This window comes from Megalobrama amblycephala, linkage group LG19, assembly GCF_018812025.1.
Source record: "Megalobrama amblycephala isolate DHTTF-2021 linkage group LG19, ASM1881202v1, whole genome shotgun sequence".
In the NCBI taxonomy this organism is placed as follows: Eukaryota; Metazoa; Chordata; class Actinopteri; order Cypriniformes; family Xenocyprididae; genus Megalobrama; species Megalobrama amblycephala.
Genome location: NC_063062.1, coordinates 37,045,857 through 37,065,227, shown reverse-complemented (window position 1 = coordinate 37,065,227; position 19,371 = coordinate 37,045,857). Strand labels below are relative to the sequence as shown.

Genomic DNA, 19,371 nt, shown 5'->3' with positions numbered 1-19,371 from the left:
AAATATTACTGTATTACTTGCTTAAAATGAACCCAAAATATGTTGGAAATGAACATTCATTAATAAGTTTAATGAATAATAATTAAATTGCTTATTAATAAATGTTCACCTTTTGATTATTATTGTTGGCTCTAGTAATTATGTGTCTGATTTTTAATTTCCAACATATTTTGGGTTCATTTTAAGCCAGACATTTAGCAATTTTTAAACAATAGTTGGGTTAAATAAAATTGTCCAACATGGTGGGCAAACATTTAACCCAACCGCTGGGTTTGTCCATTTTCAAACCAAACTTGGGATGTTTTTAACCCAACATTTTTTAGAGGGTAGCAGAGCATTATTTGTTTGTATTCAGTACATTTCACTGTGGATTATTTGGTAATTCTGTCGCAAACAGACTTTTTGCAAACAGACTTTTATGATATGGATCCGACAGCAACGCCACATCATAGTAACAGTGTTCATTCTAAATACTGTATTTACATCATGTTTGCATTTTAGTTATGGTGAAAACACTAGTGCAGAAATTGCATTGCTGCTCAATGCTCATCACTGCAACCTTTCATGTGATGGGAACAGATCTACATACACTCTAAAAAACGCTGGGTTAAAAACAACCCAGGTTGGGTTGAAAATAGACAAACACAGCAATTGAGTTGTTTTAACCCAGCGACTGGGTCAAACGTTTGCTCAACCTGCTGAGTAGTTTTATTTAACTCAACTATTGTTTAAAAATTACTGTACCGCTTGCTTAAAATGAACCCAAAATAGGATGGAAATTAACATTTATTAATAAGTTTAACAAATAATAATTAAACAATAAACATTTATTAAATTGCTTATTAATAAATGTTCACCTTTTGATTATTATTGTTGCCTCTAGTGATTATGTGTCTGATTTTTAATTTCCAAAATATTTTGGGTTCATTTTCATTTTCAAACTCCCTAGCACGTTAGGTAAACATTTAACCCAACTGCTGGGTCAAAACAACCCAGTCACAGGGTTTGTCCATTTTCAACCCAACTTGGGTTGTTTTTAACCCAGCATTTTTTGAGGGTATAATGCAACACTTTTCAACATTTGTTAATCTCGACACCTATAATAGTAAAAACATAGTAAAAGTATTCAAGATGGTTCCACATGTAATACTTATTTCATATGTAAATATGTCAGCCAATCACAGCAGTGGGCGTTTACACTGAAGTCTCACAGCAGACACGCCCCTTAAAACAGAGCGTTCAAATCAGAGCACTAAAATCAGTGTAGAAAATGGTCATTTATTTTTAATCAATCAATCAATCAATCAATCAATCAATCAATCAATCTATCTATCTATCTATCTATCTATCTATCTATCTATCTATCTATCTATCTATCTATCTATCTATCTATCTATCTATCTATCTATCTATCTATCTATCTATCTATCTATCTATCTATCTATCTATCTATAAAAGGAGGGACAATTTTTTTGTACTACTCAACACTGACAAATACTCTCAATTTAGGTTAATTTGTATTAAAGTTAAAGCTATTGAACATTTAGAATATAGTGCATGATTCATATGGACCACTTACAGTACCACATGCTTTTTTGCTGTTTTTAGAGCTTTTTTGTTTCTTTAAAATGTGTTTTATTGAAGAATGAAGAGTGCATACAGGCTTGGAATCGACATGAGAGTGAGTAAATGATGGCACAATTTTCATTTTTAGGTGAACTATTCCTTTTAAGTCAAGTGAAAATCTTTGCCTCGGCATCCAGGATGCCTCTAATGGCCACTAGAGATTGAGGACCCAGTGTGAGCCGAAGTGGGAGCTAATCCATGGCTTTTACCAGCATGATGAGGCGGTCAATACCACCTTGAACAAGTCTGGAGAAGGTGTAATGAAGCTGGAAGCTCACAGTGTTTCGTAGCTCCGGGCTTGTTTGCTGTTGGCCTTCAGTTATCACACCAAAAAAAAGCCTTTTGAAGGGGGTTTTTGAAGTCAAGGGGTTGTTATCTTATAATCGTTATGTAATCACACAGGGCTGACGTTAACGTTATCGAGCGCAGCGTCGTCAGACCTCTCTGAAGACGTTCTCATTCCTAAGGTGACACTCATTAATTTAAGAAATTAATTTGAGCAAAGGAAATGAGGTCAGGAGAAAATGGAAATGGGTCTTTGAAAGAGGGTAAAGTAAGCCAGGGTTTGGCTGCTGGTTTCTCTTCTGCCCTGACCACGAGGCTGATTCCTCCTGCCCGGTTTGGCCGAGCTGCAGCGAGAGAGGGACGGTTAACAGGCCTCTGGCTTCACCAAAGCCTTCCCATAATCTCCAGCAAATTGAGTCTCCTGCTGGATGGAGGCAGCTTTGGATCAAAGTGGGACTGGCCAGCCAACGTGAAAGAGCAGACAGGTCCATCTCTTTTAGAGCAAGTAACAGAGTTTGTGTTTTTTGTTGAGCGGCATATTTGATACAGCAGGTTTGTATGGCTCGTGTAGTATGATATAGAGAGAATATGGAGGAAACATCAGCTCAGTTTTATTCAGAGGCCTAATCTGAGCAAACATATGTAATTTAATGCAGATGCTGATATTTTATGCAATGCAATTTAATGCAATGCAATACAATTAAGATTGGGAGATGAACAAATAAGACTTCCTCAAAAGATGATGATCATATCTGATACTTTTCTAAAGAATGATGTATGGATATTGAAGTAAACAGAAGTTGCTTCAGTCCAGTAGGTGTTCACCTTGAAAAGTAAGTAAATCAATAAAGATTTCACAGCATAAAGCTGAAGGTGGTCGTTAGTACAATTATACTAAAAGACCCTAATGAAGATGACACGTTTATCAGCAAAGTTTTGATCACTTAGAGGCCTTAGAAATATATGTATCAATTGATACAGTAGGCTTTACAGGGTTAAAATCTCTTTAATATCTCAAAATATATGAATATACAGGGCTGGGAATGTCAAGGGTTTTTAGGGAAATTACAAATATTTCTGTCTTTTATCCACTTAAATACGAAAATGGATGTTTTAGGTTGATGTAGATAGCAGCAAATAGACTGTTACTTCGAATTAGTTTGTGCATCTTGAGTATGTCAACAAGACGATGAGTCAGAGCACAAGTCACCCGCAGCTGCTGCCGACAATTTAGAATGTGAAAGATGCATGTTGGTTTTGGTTATATCATTTCAATTATATTTAAATATATTTGACCTGTTATTTGAGCACAGATCTGAACTTAAATGGCCGTAATTGATGAATGCTTTGAAGGTTGGTCTCTTTTTTATAACTATTATTGCTTAAGTGAAACCACTTCACAAGTTATAGAAGTTTAGGTTTACTGTAAAGCTAAACATTTTTGCATTTTTATACAAAATATATATTTTACAATTTAATTAAACTCTAAATTGCTGTGTTATTCCAAATTTGAAGTTGATATCACAAAAATTAAGCTGCTTAAAGGTTTTAAGGTTTTTTAAAGAATTGTAACACAATGTCTGATTTCATATGAATTTTGAGTGTTTAAGCTTTTAATACCTGATTTATGATGATTATTAAAAGACGTGATGGAAAGTGTGCCAAGTTAACAGGCTATAGACCAATTTGGTGTTTGCAAACAGCGATGATGTTTTTTTTATGGGCGGAGCCTACCTGGTTGCAGAAAATGACAGTTGAGCAGTAGCAGTCTATGGAAGCCACGAAATAAAAGAATTAAAAAAAGTTCATTTCGAGTTTATATCTCACAATTCTGACTTTTATTTCTCGCAAACCTGAGTTTATATATCGCATTTCTTACAAAGAAAAACAGAACTGTGAGATATAACGTACTCGTTATCCTGTCTTTTCTGAATTGCAATTTATCCCACAATTCTGACTTTTTTCCCCTCAGAATTGTGAAATAAACTCACAATTGCAAGTTATAATGGCCGAACTGGGAGTCATAAACACGCAAATGCAAGAAAAAAAGTCAGAATTGTGAAATAAAAATTGTATAGACTATGTTTAAAAGTTATCTATGTAAAATGTTATAGCTTTAAATATTATTTCATGCTGTAACTGCTATGTATGTATGTCCTCTTAGTTGCATATGTGAATATTATGTAGACTTACTGTTTACATCACATTCCTGCTTTAATAGTAGACTAATCCTTGCAGGTGTCATCAGTCCAGTCTGTGAAACATCTCCGTTTAGCTTCAAAGGACGTTTTCAATGATGGTTTTCTTTAAAAATGAAGACTATATTTTTTTTTGCATTCCGATTCCAACATCCAGAGGCACAACAAAACGTTTTTCTCTTATTCTGTGGATTTTGCAGATTTTCCTCCAATTGCTACCGCTATTTTTCTGCAACCACTATGCGCGCGCAGCTGCAAGTGACGTAATTGTGACGTCTGCTCCAAAGAGGTCTATAAACTACACAGTTAAAGCATCATTGCATTATTTAAATCAGTTTTCTTCAATTCCGTGCACTGAAAAAAATTGGTGTAGAAACAATTTTCCCTTCAAATTTCACAATTTCAATTGCTAGTAAATTTCACAAAGAAATGGCACATTGAATCAAAAGTGATTTTTTTGGGGTTACACTTTACTTTAAGGTGTCTTTGTTACACTGAAATTATACATTTAAGTACTGAGTAATATTAAGTAACTACATGTACTTACTATAGGGTTTGGTTTAGGGTTAGTTGCATGCAATTATGCATGTAACATAGTAACACTTTATTTTACAATGTCATTGTTACATTTATTTTTTTAAAGCATACTTCAATAATCTTATTTATTTCCAACATTTTTTACAGTGTAGTGTGGGCTATGATTAGATGTTGACCAGGTTTTGAATCAGTCTAGGTTTGTCTTCTGATCAAAGCACAGTTGGATCTGCTGAACTTGCATGAAGGAATCTCTACAATCGCAGCGCCTCTAGTGAATGACGTGCAGTTAGCAGTGACGGCCATGCGGTTCCTTCAGTGCCCCGTGCGGGAGGAAGCTGTGCAGGGGTGGATGGAGTAAACAGTCCCAGCGAGAGAGCGACAGCCTTTGATTCGGGGTTTAAGCCCCCCTCTGTCTCTCTCCACACCGTGAGCCGATTGGCCCGTGCTGAGAGAGGCTCCGGTCACACTCGCTCTGTCTGTCGCGGGACTGAGACGCCGTCTCATTGCACACTTTATCCTCATCACTTGCTACTATCTCTCCTCCCATCACTCATCTCTCCCTTTCCCACTCTCTGAGTGTGTGTGTGTGTGTCTGTTTTCAGATGTTCGGCCCCACTGGAATAGAATAAAACATGACTAAAAATGTGCTTCATGAGGTCACATCTAAATAAACAGTTTTTATTGAAGTCAAAAATGACTAAATTTACTATTCTACTATTTTTATGGTATATTGCAGTAATCAGAATATCTTCCTCTTGCAGCATCTCTTCTCTTCTCTGATGACGAGGGCGGGGCAACCTGTCACTCACATGAGATCCACCAATAGCAAACCACAACCATCCAATCAATTCCCCACAGACAAAATCAAGCCCCACCCTACATTTGTTCTTGTTCCAGAAGCTGTTTTAATCAAATATACGGCACAATAGAGGAGAAAATACAAGCACAACTTCTGTTTCATGCTGACTTTAAGAGTCAAGTGAGGAAGAAAAAGCTCCTTAGGCAAGTTAGTTAAAAATCAACTAATAGATATCACAATACTTCCCCAGGTAATTGATTACATTTGGAGTTGCAAATATATTTTTTTTTTTTTTTTTTTGTATTCCAAGTTTTCTGAAATGTTATATTTGAATATGCAAATTAGGCAATATCTAATTAAATATTTACTAATTTGCAGAACATAAATCTGAAGCTTGGATAACAACAGGTATAAAATTCTCATTTAATTTTATTGACATATTAGAGTTAAAGTTTTTTTACAGAGGAGATTTTGGATTTCTCTTTTTTTAATCACCCCATAAATCAGAAAATACTGTCAACAACTAGAAAACAAACACATTTTCACCATGTTTTTGGAATAAAATGTTCAGGTGATGATAAATGAACAAACCTTTAGAATATAGATAGAAAACTGTAAAGTTTGGTGTGTGTAAAGCTGCTGAAGTCAGTCAAACTCTCTGCCTTTAATATATATATATATATATATATATATATATATATATATATATATATATATATATATATATATATATATATAGTAATTGAAATTTACAGATGAAAATGGGTTAAGTGGGTCAAGTGCATTAAAACAAACACTTAAAATTGTATTTGGGATGCTTTAGTTCCACTAATCTGAAACAACACAATATGAAAAGCCAAATAAGCCGCAAAAATTCACCAGTGCATGAAACACAACCACATTTTCACTTTTTGCAGTTTTGTTCTGCTGCGACTTTACCGTTATCTATGTATTATATTTAAAGTCAACATAAAATCAAAACTCGATTTACCTTATCTTTATCACAACACACTATCTTCACCATCAAAAAAATAATAAAAATAACTGACTTTCCTTTCCAGCTGACATCAGAAATCCTGCTTGTTACGTCAGCTTTTCAAAATCCAATCAATTCCAGATGGATAAAATCAAATCCTGTCCTAAATCTTTTCTCGTTAAATATCCTGTTTAATATAAGTAAAATGGGTTGCGAACAGCATTTGGTTTTGACTTTAACCGCTGACATGCTGTTACTGTAAAAAGCCACTCTTCAACGGTACATGCTTTGTGTGGTATTGAAAAGAAATTAGCCTGCGGCACAGTCTGATGTTATTTGATCAGAGGTGCTTCAGTGAAGTCATTCTCTGACTCCTTTAGCTTGATTGTGCCTTAAAAGTGCTATAGATCTCTAAAGCATCTATGGGAACAGATATGTGAAGGATATATGCAACGTGTTGGATATATGTATATATATATCTTTCAAAATATATGGTGTTTTTGGCTCTTTTTTGAAAAAAATAGTACATTCTTGAAAATCTCTAGTTTTGTGTTTCAAAGAAGAGAGAACATCGTACGTGTTTTGACCGACTCAAGTGTGAATGGATGATGACAGAATGTCCATTTTGGGCCAAACGATTCCTTTAATGAGTTGTCTCGTTATTATTTTAGTGAGGACATTAAAACAGACCCAGCAGTTTGGTCTGAAATCTCAGCTGTCAGGAAGCCATGTTTGCTGTTGCATCACACCCTCTGCTTCTGTGTGATAAACCAGTCTCTCAAATTACTGAGCTCAGGCAGAGACACTTAACCAAGCTGCAGACACTGCACCGTAGCAAAGATAAGTACTCTTTGTCCAAATGACACTCGTCCCTCTCATTACATGCTGTGAGACACAGTCTCCTCTCCGTATTGTGTCTTTCTGTCTCTGTCTACTTCCTCTCTCTCTTTTGCTCTTTCCTAGAAAGAATTTTCACTCTCTTCTGACACTTAATTTCAAGCACTTGTATTTTATGACAATCCATAGACAGCCTGTTATGCATCGGGGCGTTTAACCGTAATGGCAGTGTTTATGTTATCGATGGTTTTTTGCATGTTGTGCTCCGTACCACAGAGAATTCAGATGGGAATCGGATAGCTGAGGACAGAGCCAGTGAATCGACTCATTAATGAAATATATTGATCATCAAATTCAGCACAACTACTAGCTGACTCCAGGGGGAGCGTTGTCTGTTTCAACCAGCATGATAATGCAAGGCTTAAACTCTTGCATGTAGCGTGTGATCTTAGAACAATATAATGTGCTTAATACGTATAGATGTTTAATTCAAATCAATTTACAGTAGGGCAATTGCAATGAGTCCCTTTGGAGCAGCTATGGGTTAAGTGGTTTTGCTCGAGCCCACAATGACGGTAGGACAGAAACAGGGTCTATAGTTAATGGATCACCTCTAAGTGGGATCAAATCTGCTGCTTTACAGTTAAAAGCCTACAACAAACTGAATGAGGATACCAGTGATTGGCAAACATTTACCAAGGGAAGCACCAGAAGTGGCATGACTATTCAAAGTGAGTGTCCATGAGTGGGAACCAAGTGGATTTTGAATGCAAATTGCCAAATTGCCAAATTGCCAAATTGCCAAATTGCCAAATGCAAAAAAAAAAAAAAGGAATATATATATATATATACACACTCTAAAAAATGTTTGGTTAAAAACAACCCAAGTTGGGTTGAAAATGGACAAACCCAGCAATTGGGTTGTTTTAACCCAGTGATATGGTTAAATGTTTGCCCAACCTGTTGGGTATTTTATTTAACCCAACTACTGATTAAAAATGACTATATGTCTGGCTTAAAATGAATCCAAAATAGGTGAGAAATTAAAAATCAGACACAATTACTAGAGGCAACAATAATAATCAAAAGGTGTACATTTATTAATAAGCAATTTAATAAATGTTTATTGTTTATTATTCATTATCTTATTAATAAATGCTCATTTATTAAACATATTAATAAATGTTAATTTCCAGCATATTTTGGGTTCATTTTAAGCAAGCAATACAGTAATTTTTATACAACAGTTGAGTTAAATGAAACTACCCAGCACATTGGGCAAACATTTAACCCAACCGCTGGGTTAAAACAACCCAATTGCTGGGTTTGTCCATTTTCAACCCAACTTGGGTTGTTTTTAACCCAGCATTTTTTAGAGTGTATATATATATATATATATATATATATATATATATATATATATATATATCACTCTACAACTTGGGTTAAAAACTGGACAAACCAGCAATTGGGTTGTTTTGACCCAGTGGTTGGGTTAAATGTTTGTCCTACGTGCTGGGTAGTTTTATTTAACCCAAATACTGTTTAAAAATTACTATATGGCTGGCTTAAAATTAAGCCAAAAAGGGTTAGAAATTAATAATCAGACACATAATTACTACAGCATACTTTTGGGTTAATTTTAAGAAAGAAATATAGTAATTTTTAAACAATAGTTGAATTAAATAAAACTTCCCAAATGGTTGGGCAGACATTTAACCCAACCACTGGGTTAAAACAACCCAATCGCTAGGTTTAAAACAACTGACCATTTTTTAAAAAAAACAGTAAAATTGTGAAATATTATTACAATTTTAAACAGCTGTTTTCTATGTGAATATTACACTCTAAAAAATGCTGGGTTAAAAACAACCCAAGTTGGGTTGAAAATGGACAAACCCAGCAATTGGGTTGTTTTAACCCAGCAGTAGGGTTAAATGTTTGCCCAACCTGCTGGGTAGTTTTATTTAACTCAACTATTGTTTAAAAATTACTGTATTGCTTAATTAAAATGAACCCAAAGTATGTTGGAAATGAACATTTATTAATGTTCAATGAATAACTATTAAACAATAAACATTTATTAAATTGCTTATTAATAAATTTATATTAATAAACTATTAAACTATTACATTTATATTAATAAAATATTAAAGCTTATTAATAAACATTCACCTTTTGTCTATTATTGTTGCAAAATATTCAAAGCTGAATTTTCAGCATCATTACTCCAGTTTATTCAACTTGAAATGTAAAGCATTAGTACACTCTAAAAAAAAAATGCTGGGTTAAAAACAACCCAAGCTGGGGTTGAAAATGGACATACCCATCGATTGGGTTATTTTAACCCAGCGGTTGGGTTAAATGTTTGACCAACGTGCTGGGCAGTTTTATTTAACCCACCTATTGTTTAAAAATATTAAAATGAACCCAAAACAAGTTGGAAATTAAAACTCAGACACATAAATCCAGCGTTAGCGTCAGTTCTGGCAGGTCACGTCAGTCAAGCTCGCATCAGGTGACTCACGTCTACCTATAGGAATACGACACCTATAACAGCACCCATATATAAGCTCTTCAGTATTATCAGCAGCTATTGCATTCTCAGGAGCTAATTACCTTCCTCCATCCTCAGCTCCTCCTCTCTTCAGTCAGGATTGGCCTTATGATTCAAACTAATTCTTGAAATATGTGTACATGTTAAATTATTGACATTAATTATATCTGCATATATTGGTTCTGTTGTGTTTACCCTAGGGGGGGTATTGCTGCTCTTATCCATGCTAGGCTGCATGGATGCACAAGGAGTTCTTGCCCAGAACAGAACCATAACACCAATACAAACTCTATGCAATTATTAAGCATATCTGATGATAGTGGTCCTGACAGAATTACTAGAGGCAACAATAATAATCAAAAGGTGAACATTTATTAATAGGCAATTTAATAAATGTTTATTGTTTAATTATTATTCATTAAACGTATTAACAAATGTTGAATCAAATGTCTAAATTTAGTCAGTCCAGTTCTGTCGCTCCAAACTCGCATGACCTTTTTATCAAAATGATTAGCTATTATCAAAATGTCAAAGAGTGATCACTAGCTGTCAAGTTAGTTTCTAATTTAAGGTCAGTTGTAATTTAAGAATATTTTTTTCTTCAGTCATGAATGGGCGAAAAAAAATGTAGTATGATTTCTCCAGTTTGTCTATATTTTCAATGAAACCCATCAAAGAGTTGCCCAAACCAGTCTTTTTGTTTGCACCACGTCTCCTCCTTGAACATCGGAGGAGAAAGAATGACAGCATTTCCCTCAGCGTTTGTTTGCAAGGATGATCTTAGCCTGAGGCGGTTAGCATTAATTAAAAAGTGCGGCAGCAAAAGCTTGGGGGGTTGAATTCGAGTTTGAGTGGATGGGAGGAGATGCGAAAAGATTTCAGGCTCGTGTGAGATGCTAAATTCCTGCAGAATGACAGAACTGATGACTAATTCAGAGCTGTTTGTGCTGTTTTATGTAAGTTACTGGTAGAGTTACATAAGTCTTTTCCATCTCAGCACAAACTTGCAGCACTTTGAAGTCAAACAGGGTTAAAGGGTATAAACACACATATACTCGAGCACACACAGACACACGCTCTCAAACACCATGAGCATCAGTTCTCTGTGGCCCATGAGGGGTAGAGATGGTTTAACTGTAACGGTTTTGATCTAACGCTCCCAAACGGGAAGAAAAGCAAATGTTTCTACAAGCAAAACTACTTGTTGATGTGTCAATACAACAAACACACATTCCCATTGACTTCTGCTGTTTTTGCACAGAGCTAATGATGTTTTATATCACCTGACCCTCACAGAATTACATTTTAATAATTCAACTAAGACATTATTTTGTATGTTTACCAAGCCATTGCAATGTATGTGACTTCAGCCTTTACTGTCCTTATGGGGACATTCGGTCCTTACAATGTACACTCTAAAAAATGTTTGGTTAAAAACAACCCAAGTTGGGTTGAAAATGGACAAACCCAGCAATTGGGTTGTTTTAACCCAGTGGTTGGGTTAAATGTTTGCCCAACCTGCTGGGTAGTTTTATTTAACCCAACTACTGATTAAAAATGACTATACGGCTGGCTTAAAATGAATCCAAAATAGGTGAGAAATTAAAAATCAGACACAATTACTAGATGCAACAATAATAATCAAAAGGTGTACATTTATTAACAAGAAATGTAATAAATGTTTATTGTTTATTATTCATTATCTTATTAATAAATGCTCATTTATTAAACATATTCATAAATGTTAATTTCCAGCATATTTTGGGTTCATTTTAAGCAAGCAATACAGTAATTTTTATACAACAGTTGAGTTAAATGAAACTACCCAGCACATTGGGCAAACATTTAACCCAACCACTGGGTTAAAACAACCCAATTGCTGGGTTTGTCCATTTTCAACCCAACTTAGGTTGTTTTTAACCCAGCCTTTTCTAGAGTGTAGGCAAAACCTCTCTCTCACACACACACACACACACACACACACACACTCAGGCGGAGTCTGCAGTCTCATTACGTGCGATGTGACCCCATTATTGCGCATCCCTGAAGTATCATTCAGCACTGAGTGTCATCCATCAGGCAGTCCTCTAAAACAGCCAAAAGAATTAAAGATTTTATCCAACATTCACCATCTACACATCTTCCCCCGGACTGATCATCAATACTCCTTAACGTAAAGCTCTACAGCCATCCCATATACTCAAACACACACACACTTTCCCGTCAGCTTTTAAACATTTGACTTTATTTTTAGCCTGATCCATATGTAGTGTGGGCGTAGAGCCGTTTACCGGGCTACGCCGAGTCCTGGTGTTTATAAATAGCCGGAGCGAGCATTATTCCCACATCATCAATCACGTTCGGGCACGAGGGAGAGACTCGAGGGTGTAGTTCTGCCGCCTCCCCCGGCTCTACACCACACGGTCTGGAGGTACGAGCTGGATTGGCTAATCTGGAGGGGAACAGATGCTGGAGCTCGAAGGATGAGGGATGGTTCGGAAAGGGTGAATTTTAGCTGGTGTACAAGCTAGTGTGAGCTGAAATATTCAACGTCCATATGGAGAGAGAGAAACAAGTCTTGTGACTGTAGCAAAAAGCATAATTCTCTCATAAAAAGCCAAACATACTCATCACTTTCATTTCTAAACAAAATTCTGTTCCAAGTACCTTTCTTAGACACACAAATCTATTCAGCTGAAATGTGACATTGACGCAGACACACACTTGTCTTTTTTCTATGCTGTCAGCTCACTCCTAAACACAGAGAGAGGAACACACACACACACACACACACACACATACAGAGGAATCTTTTCATCTTGTAACCATGGCAGTTGGTAGAATACAGTAGGAATTCAGCCGATAACAAAGTGCTTACATAACTATTGCATTGCCAAGCCCGACTCCTACCTTGCACACCTCTTTCCCTTTCTCCTCTGCCTCTCACTTATCTGTTCCCTTTCTATTTTTCCAGCGAAATCACTTTGTAACCATTCCATCATTTGGCATCGCAACAGATTCCCGACATGTATCACGTCATTTGTCACGGGAAAAGTGCACCTACTATACGAACTCTAAAAGATGCTGGGTTAAAAACAACCCAAATTGAGTTGAAAATGGACAAACCCAGTGATTGGGTTGTTTTAACCCAGCGGTTGGGTTGCTTTAACCCAGCGGTTGGGTTGTTTTAACCCAGCGATTGGGGTATTTTATCCCACCGAATGGGCTGTTTTAACCCAGTGATTGGGTTGTTTTAACCCAGCGATTGGGTTGTTTTAACCCAGTGATGGGGTTGTTTTAGCCCAGCAAATGGGATGTTTTAACCCAGCAATTGGGTTGTTTAAACCCAGCGGTTGGGTTGTTTTAGCCCAGCGGTTGGGTTGCTTTAACCTAGCGGTTTTGTTTTGTTTTAACCCAGTGACTGGGATGTTTTAGCCCAGCAAATGGGATGTTTTAACCCAGTGATTGGGTTGTTTTATCCCAGCGATTGGGTTGTTTTAGCCCAGCAAATGGGATGTTTTAACCCAGCGATTGGGTTGTTTTAACCCAGCAATTGGGTTGTTTTAACCCAGCGATTGGGGTATTTTAGCCCAGCAAATGGGATGTTTTAATCCAGCGATTGGGTTGTTTTAACCCAGAGAATGGGTTAAATGTTTGCCCAACTTGCTGGGTAGTTTTTATTTAACTCAACTATTGCTTGCTTAAAATGAACCAAAAATATGTTGGAAATAAACATTTATTAATAGGTTTACTAAATGAACATTTATTAATAAGTTTAATGAATAATAATTAAACATTTTTAGTAAATTGCTTAATAAATGTTCACCTTTTGATTATAATTATGTCTCATTTTTAATTTCCAACCTCTTTTGGGTTCATTTTAAGCCAGACATACAGTCATTTTTAAACAATAGTTGGGTTAAATAAAACTACTCAGCAGGTTGGGCAAACATTTAACCCAATCACTGTGTTAAAACAACCCAATCACTGGGTTTGTCCATTTTCAACCCAACTTGGGTTGTTTTTAACCCAGCATTTTTTTTTTTTTTTTTTGAGAGTATCTTTAGGATAAAATCACCTCTCTTTAGTTCCCAAGTCAGATAAATTCCCAGGTTAAGGCCGCTCGTTTGGTTTTCAGTGGAACAAGGCCACATTTACTCCGTACAACAACCCACCAGTTCAGACGGGAAAGCATTGATTATTTATCTCCCGCTGCTTCTCTTCAGAGAGAAACCAGTCACCTAAAGTCAATACAGAATCCACCAAACAGTACAACCAAAATGATTCGCGATCCTTACCTCCCGCAGTTCATGTGCCACATCTTTCAACTCCTTGAGGATTCCTTCCAGCTGCTCGATCACCATCTTCATGTGGCTGCGGATCTGTTCTCTCTGACTGGGGGTCTCAGAGGGTTCCCGGGCTGGAGCTCCGCTCTGGGACATCCTTCACAGGCTGCTCACGGGCCGGGGTGCGGAGCGCTGAGGGCAGGGGCGAGCCGAGCCACGATCCATGTCTGGGGCCTCCGGGAGCCGCAGTGCTACTGATCCGATCTGGGGCTCGGGCCACACGGGAAGGGTTCAACATCTTAAATACGCCTGGGCAGCCGAGAGACCTCGCTGGGTCTGGGGTCAAGCCTCGTCTTGCTGTGTACCGCGGGGCATCTCGGGGCTCGGGGGACAGACGCGGATGGAACGGAAGGTGCCGGAATCATTGAAGGACGTTATATCCGAGAAATACACACTCCAGGATGAAGAAACAAAGAGTGGTTCATTTGTGTTTAGTGTGCATATGCGAGTCCTTGGATGGAAAGCTGCTGTCTATGATGCAGAATTCTTCTTTTCCATGAAGACATGGCTTGTGTTCAGCGACTGATCCTCATGTTGCCCACTGCGAACTCTTATAAAATCCAATCTAGGAAGAAAAAGGAAACTCCCAAAGTTGCATTTCTTTCAGAGAATGACTAAAAAAGAGTCTTTTTGCTTGTGTTTGAAGTACCAAAACCAAAAGATGAAATATTCCAACTTTCCTTTTCCTTCAACTGGATCTGGAAGAAAAGAGAAAGAGAGAGAGAAAGAGGATGTTAGTTCAGCTAAAAAAGAGACATATGTATGTTTCTGTGTGTCTGAAACGAAAAACCAAGGCAACCGACTTAATGCTGTCAGAGCGGTCGGCAAAATTATATCTACACTTACAAGAAGTGTTGTGATGATGCTTCACACGTAATCTCCCACGGGGTGTCAGACGAAATGGTGCATCCTTTCCTCCGGGTCAGAGAAACATTTCTCACCCGTTTGGTAGACGGATAGAGATCTAGTTCCCTTTGATGCCCTTTTTGAATAGCGCTGTGTTCTTCAAAAAATCATCAGAGGAGGTAAATTCCATGTCTTTTGCCCTCCAGGAGGATTGGAAGAGAATGAAACAGGAGAGCTTGACCCTTCAAACCTCTGCTGCTGCTGCTACCGAAATTGGCAGGAGACAATTTGTCACAACACCTGGAAAGACAGGAAGGAGAGCAATTTCTCTGTTTATCTGGTAACGTCTCCTGTCATTTTTTTCTCTCCCTCACTTTCTAGTCTCTCAAACACACATCTTGATTTTCTCGTGTTCAAGCTTCAGTTTACTACATAAAATCAATTACACACAGCAAAGAGAGACCAAGAAGAGCAGATACAAATGAACACGCTCACCAAATTCAATCTCACCGGCCCCCGTGGAAATACTCTTCATCTCTCGCACTCTTTCTCGCTCTCACCTCTCCCCTGGTTAGTGGTAGAAAGTGCGTGCAGGTTTGCCTTTCCTCCCTCCCGAGGAGCAGCGGGAATACAGTTTTCGGCTCGGCTGAGCTCGGATCATCCTGTCCGTTTTGTCATCGCGTCAGTCACCGTCAATTGACTGTCACGCGGCGTCTTCCTCTCTCCCTTTCCCACACAAGATCCCACTCTTTTATGTCTTTCCTTTCACTTGTCCGTCCAGCCACACTCGCCCACCGTCAGAAGGAGGGTTCATTCAGAGCTGTCCTTCAGCGGAGGAGGAGTGAGGGTGGAGGTGGTGGATGAAAGATTGGCCCCCGGTTCCCCTTTCTTTTGGAGCCCCCAGCAGCCTTGGCTTCTCCGCTCCTGCGTGGAACTCCTCGGATGCTCTTGTTGCTGCGGCGACCGCTAGCTTCCGATTCTGCTTCGCATTCCGTCTCTCCGGTGATGCTGCTGTGGAACAGACACCTCCTGTCGCCGTGACGACAGTCTCTGACTGAGGGAGGGATGCTGCCTTTGCCTCCGATTTGAAACCCTGTGGATACACGCGCACTCTGGTCCCCCTCTCCCTCTCTCTCTCTCTGTGTCCCTCCTGCCAGATGGAGGGAGGAAGAGGCTGGAGTTTATGGACAGGCTTTGGCTGCTCGTGGAGACGGCTCTCTCACTGCCTCTGGAGGGGGAGGGAGGAGGGACCAGGAGGTTTAAAGAGACAGTAGCGAGCTTCACACTGTAATTCTATCTCTTCGTCTGTATATTCATAGCCCTCCATTTTATTTATGGGTGCCTATAACCCTTTACTCTCCCAGTATATATTATATATCCCTTTCCGCACAGGAAAAATGTTCTAGCTTGTTATAAAAAATCATAATCATCAAACAAATTTACTTGAGACAAATTATTGCACGAGATAGTGCAATATTTTTTCTAGTTTTCTTTTTCTTGTATTAAGCACAAATCTAACAAATATGGTTTATGATTGATAAATAACGATATATATAGATAAATATGACCCTGAACCACAAAACCAGTCACAATGGACATTTTTTTTTTGAAATTTCTGAATAAATAAGCTTTCCATTGATGTATGGTTTGTTAGGATAGGACAATATTTGGCCGAATTACAACTATTTGGAAATCAATCTGGAATCTGAGGATGCAAAAAAATAAAAAATTGAGAAAATCACTTTTAAAGTTGTCTAAATGAAGTCCTTAGCAATGCATATCCACTCACAAAAATAAATGTTTGATATATTTACAGTAGGAAATTTACAAAATATCTTCATGGAACATGATGTTTACTTAATATCCTAATGATTTTTGGCATAAAAGAAAAATCGATAATTTTGACCCATATAATGTATTGTTATTGCTACAAATATACCTGTGCTACTTATGACTGGTTTTGTGGATATATATATATATATATATATATATATATATATATGTATACACACACACACACACACAAATATTTCAGCTTTTTAATTAAAAACACTGATGGGAGGGTTTCTGTAGTTTTTTGTTCTTTCACCACTCACAGGCTCCAACAAATTGAGAAAATGATGCTGAGTAAAATATTCCCTTTTGTATCTTCCGCTTTGATCAATAAAACATTTTCCCCTTCATAAACTCCGCACATTAATACAATGTGCACATTTGGCTTCAAACATATGTTTAGAGTCGGCACACTGTGTTTTTAGAGCACTGTATATTGACTTTCCTCTGTATTTGTTCTTCTCCATACATTTCTGCAATTAATTCAACCGAAACCACTTCAATTCAAACTGTTTTGTTGATCGTTTCAGTCTAAACTTTCTAGTTTTAAGAAATGTGAAATCAAAGTTTGAAAATCTCCCATTTACTTTTTTATAATGTAACTGTCAATCATCATATTTGCAATCCTAAACTTACCTTTACAAACGTACCTAACACCACTATGCAAGCGTTGATATTCCCTTCAGGAAATTCAAATCTAGTTATGACGAGTTTATTATGTATTTAGATGTGGGTTAATTAAGGGCCTATTGATCTACAGCTGTGAAGAGTGTGATGGGTGAATTCTCCGTTTACAAAAGCAAATGTGTCCCAAAGGCAGTGTGCTCTGCGAATCTGTGAAATAAGATTATCTATAATGCTTCGGGTGCTTGAATTCGCTTATACGTAAAGCCAATGTGTGTAGCGGTGTGTGTGTGTGTGTTCACATGTAGGGTCAGAGTGAATGTGTGTGTGTGTGTGTGTGTAGGTGGAGGATGATGTGGCATTATTCTCTCAGATCTATATAGAAGTGAGTAGGTTTAGAGGAGCAGTTGCACTGCTGATGTCCTTGCGATCGCCTTTAAAAGTCACAGATCATTTCAAATTCTCTTAAACACCTTTACAGCACTCCATAATCCTGTTTAGCGTAATTTGGCGTCTAATGAACATTAATAACGGAGTCGGCTGAAGCACATTTGTAATTGCCGAAGAATCATCGACACACACGAGTAGCGGGCGTTTGACTGCCATCGCCGTCCTCCTCCTTGATATTTCTTTAACGCTAAGGTCATTCTGACTGCTGGTTTTTACTAGCGGAGCTGGAGAGAGGCCAAGGAAATATCAGCCCCACTTAATATTTCCGTCCTGGATTTATTGCACCTGGCCCGATTATGGAGAAGTTTTATAGAACGCAATATTTTTCTAGCAGGGCCACACGCTCGTGCTTTCACAGGTGTTCCTCCAGAGGAAATCACTCGGGTAATGTGGTACTACAGAGAGAGGGCGAGGGAATAAAGAGAGAGAGAGGAATAAAGAAAGTGTTGGAGAAGAAGAAAGCGAGAGTCTACAGCCCGTGGGGTTTATTTGACCACTTCTGTTTACACAGCATTGAGCAATCCTACCCCCGTTATTTGATACTTCAAGATCAAGTATCTTTTTATTAGACAAGTCAGTATTTGGCTGGCTCGAGATACAGCCGAAGTGTCTCTGTTTGTGTGTGAGGGTATGAGAAGGATTTATTTTTTCTCATAAACCAAAACTTGAGGGACCCAGCCGGTCGATAGAGGTGTTCTAACCCTCTCAGAAAGACATCACAGCCAGAGCTTGCTATAGGTCAGCAGCTGCATGCTTCACGCCGCTATTTTAAAACACATGTATGTGGCATATAAAGCCAACTTCTTCTAGCACACGTCATTTTTTCTTATTGCAAACCTGTGATTCTCCTCTCCACAAGGTGGCACAGTGGTGTAGTGAAGTCCCTGGAAACTCACAGAAGAGCAACACAGAGGCCACAGGGCCATGTGTGGAAGAAGCTTCTGTTCATTCATGAGAATGTTTTGAAAATCATTTTGCACATTTATCACTGGATATGTATGCATTTGTTTGTTTGTTTTTTACATTATTAAATTAATAAAATATTTATGTGAAGACATGAGAACTCTTCCAGTACTTGAGAAGAATCCTGTTTGCAATTTTATTTTATTTTCATTTCACACATGAGGTTTATAAAAATAAAGCAGGTTATTAGAGTTAAAAAAAAAAAAAAAAAACCCTTTGTTACTTGAAATAAAGAAATTGCTTTTTTCATTTAGTTTAACTCAATTTACACAAATAAAAATTAAAAATTAATAAAACTATATAAATAAAATGTGATAACACAAAACTAAATTACAAAAGCTTTAAGTAAAGGGGACATATCATGAAAATCTGACTTTTTCCATGTTTAAGTGCTGTAATCGTGTTCCCGGTGCATCTACCAACCCAGAAAACATGAAAAAAGGACAACCCAGTAACTTTGTTTTGCAACCTGGTCTCATGGGAGAGACGTACCC

The 19,371-nt window shown here is 37.7% G+C and overlaps 1 protein-coding gene across 3 annotated transcripts in view; it reads right to left on the bottom strand.

The window, feature by feature from the left end:
- insyn1 (inhibitory synaptic factor 1) overlaps window positions 1-16,238 on the bottom strand; it is an 84,868-nt gene extending 68,630 nt beyond the window's left edge. The window contains exons 1-3 of one of the 3 annotated variants that reach the window (XM_048169151.1): window positions 15,503-16,238; window positions 15,008-15,307; window positions 14,114-14,859 (exon numbers count right to left, since the gene is read on the bottom strand). In XM_048169151.1, coding sequence (XP_048025108.1) covers window positions 14,114-14,257 — 144 coding nt within the window. In that variant the 5' untranslated portion in view covers window positions 14,258-14,859; window positions 15,008-15,307; window positions 15,503-16,238. Of the gene's footprint in view, window positions 1-14,113; window positions 14,860-15,007 lie in introns of all 3 variants that reach the window. The other 2 variants (XM_048169152.1, XM_048169150.1) reach the window with 2 other exon arrangements.
- Window positions 16,239-19,371: the final 3,133 nt, after the last annotated feature.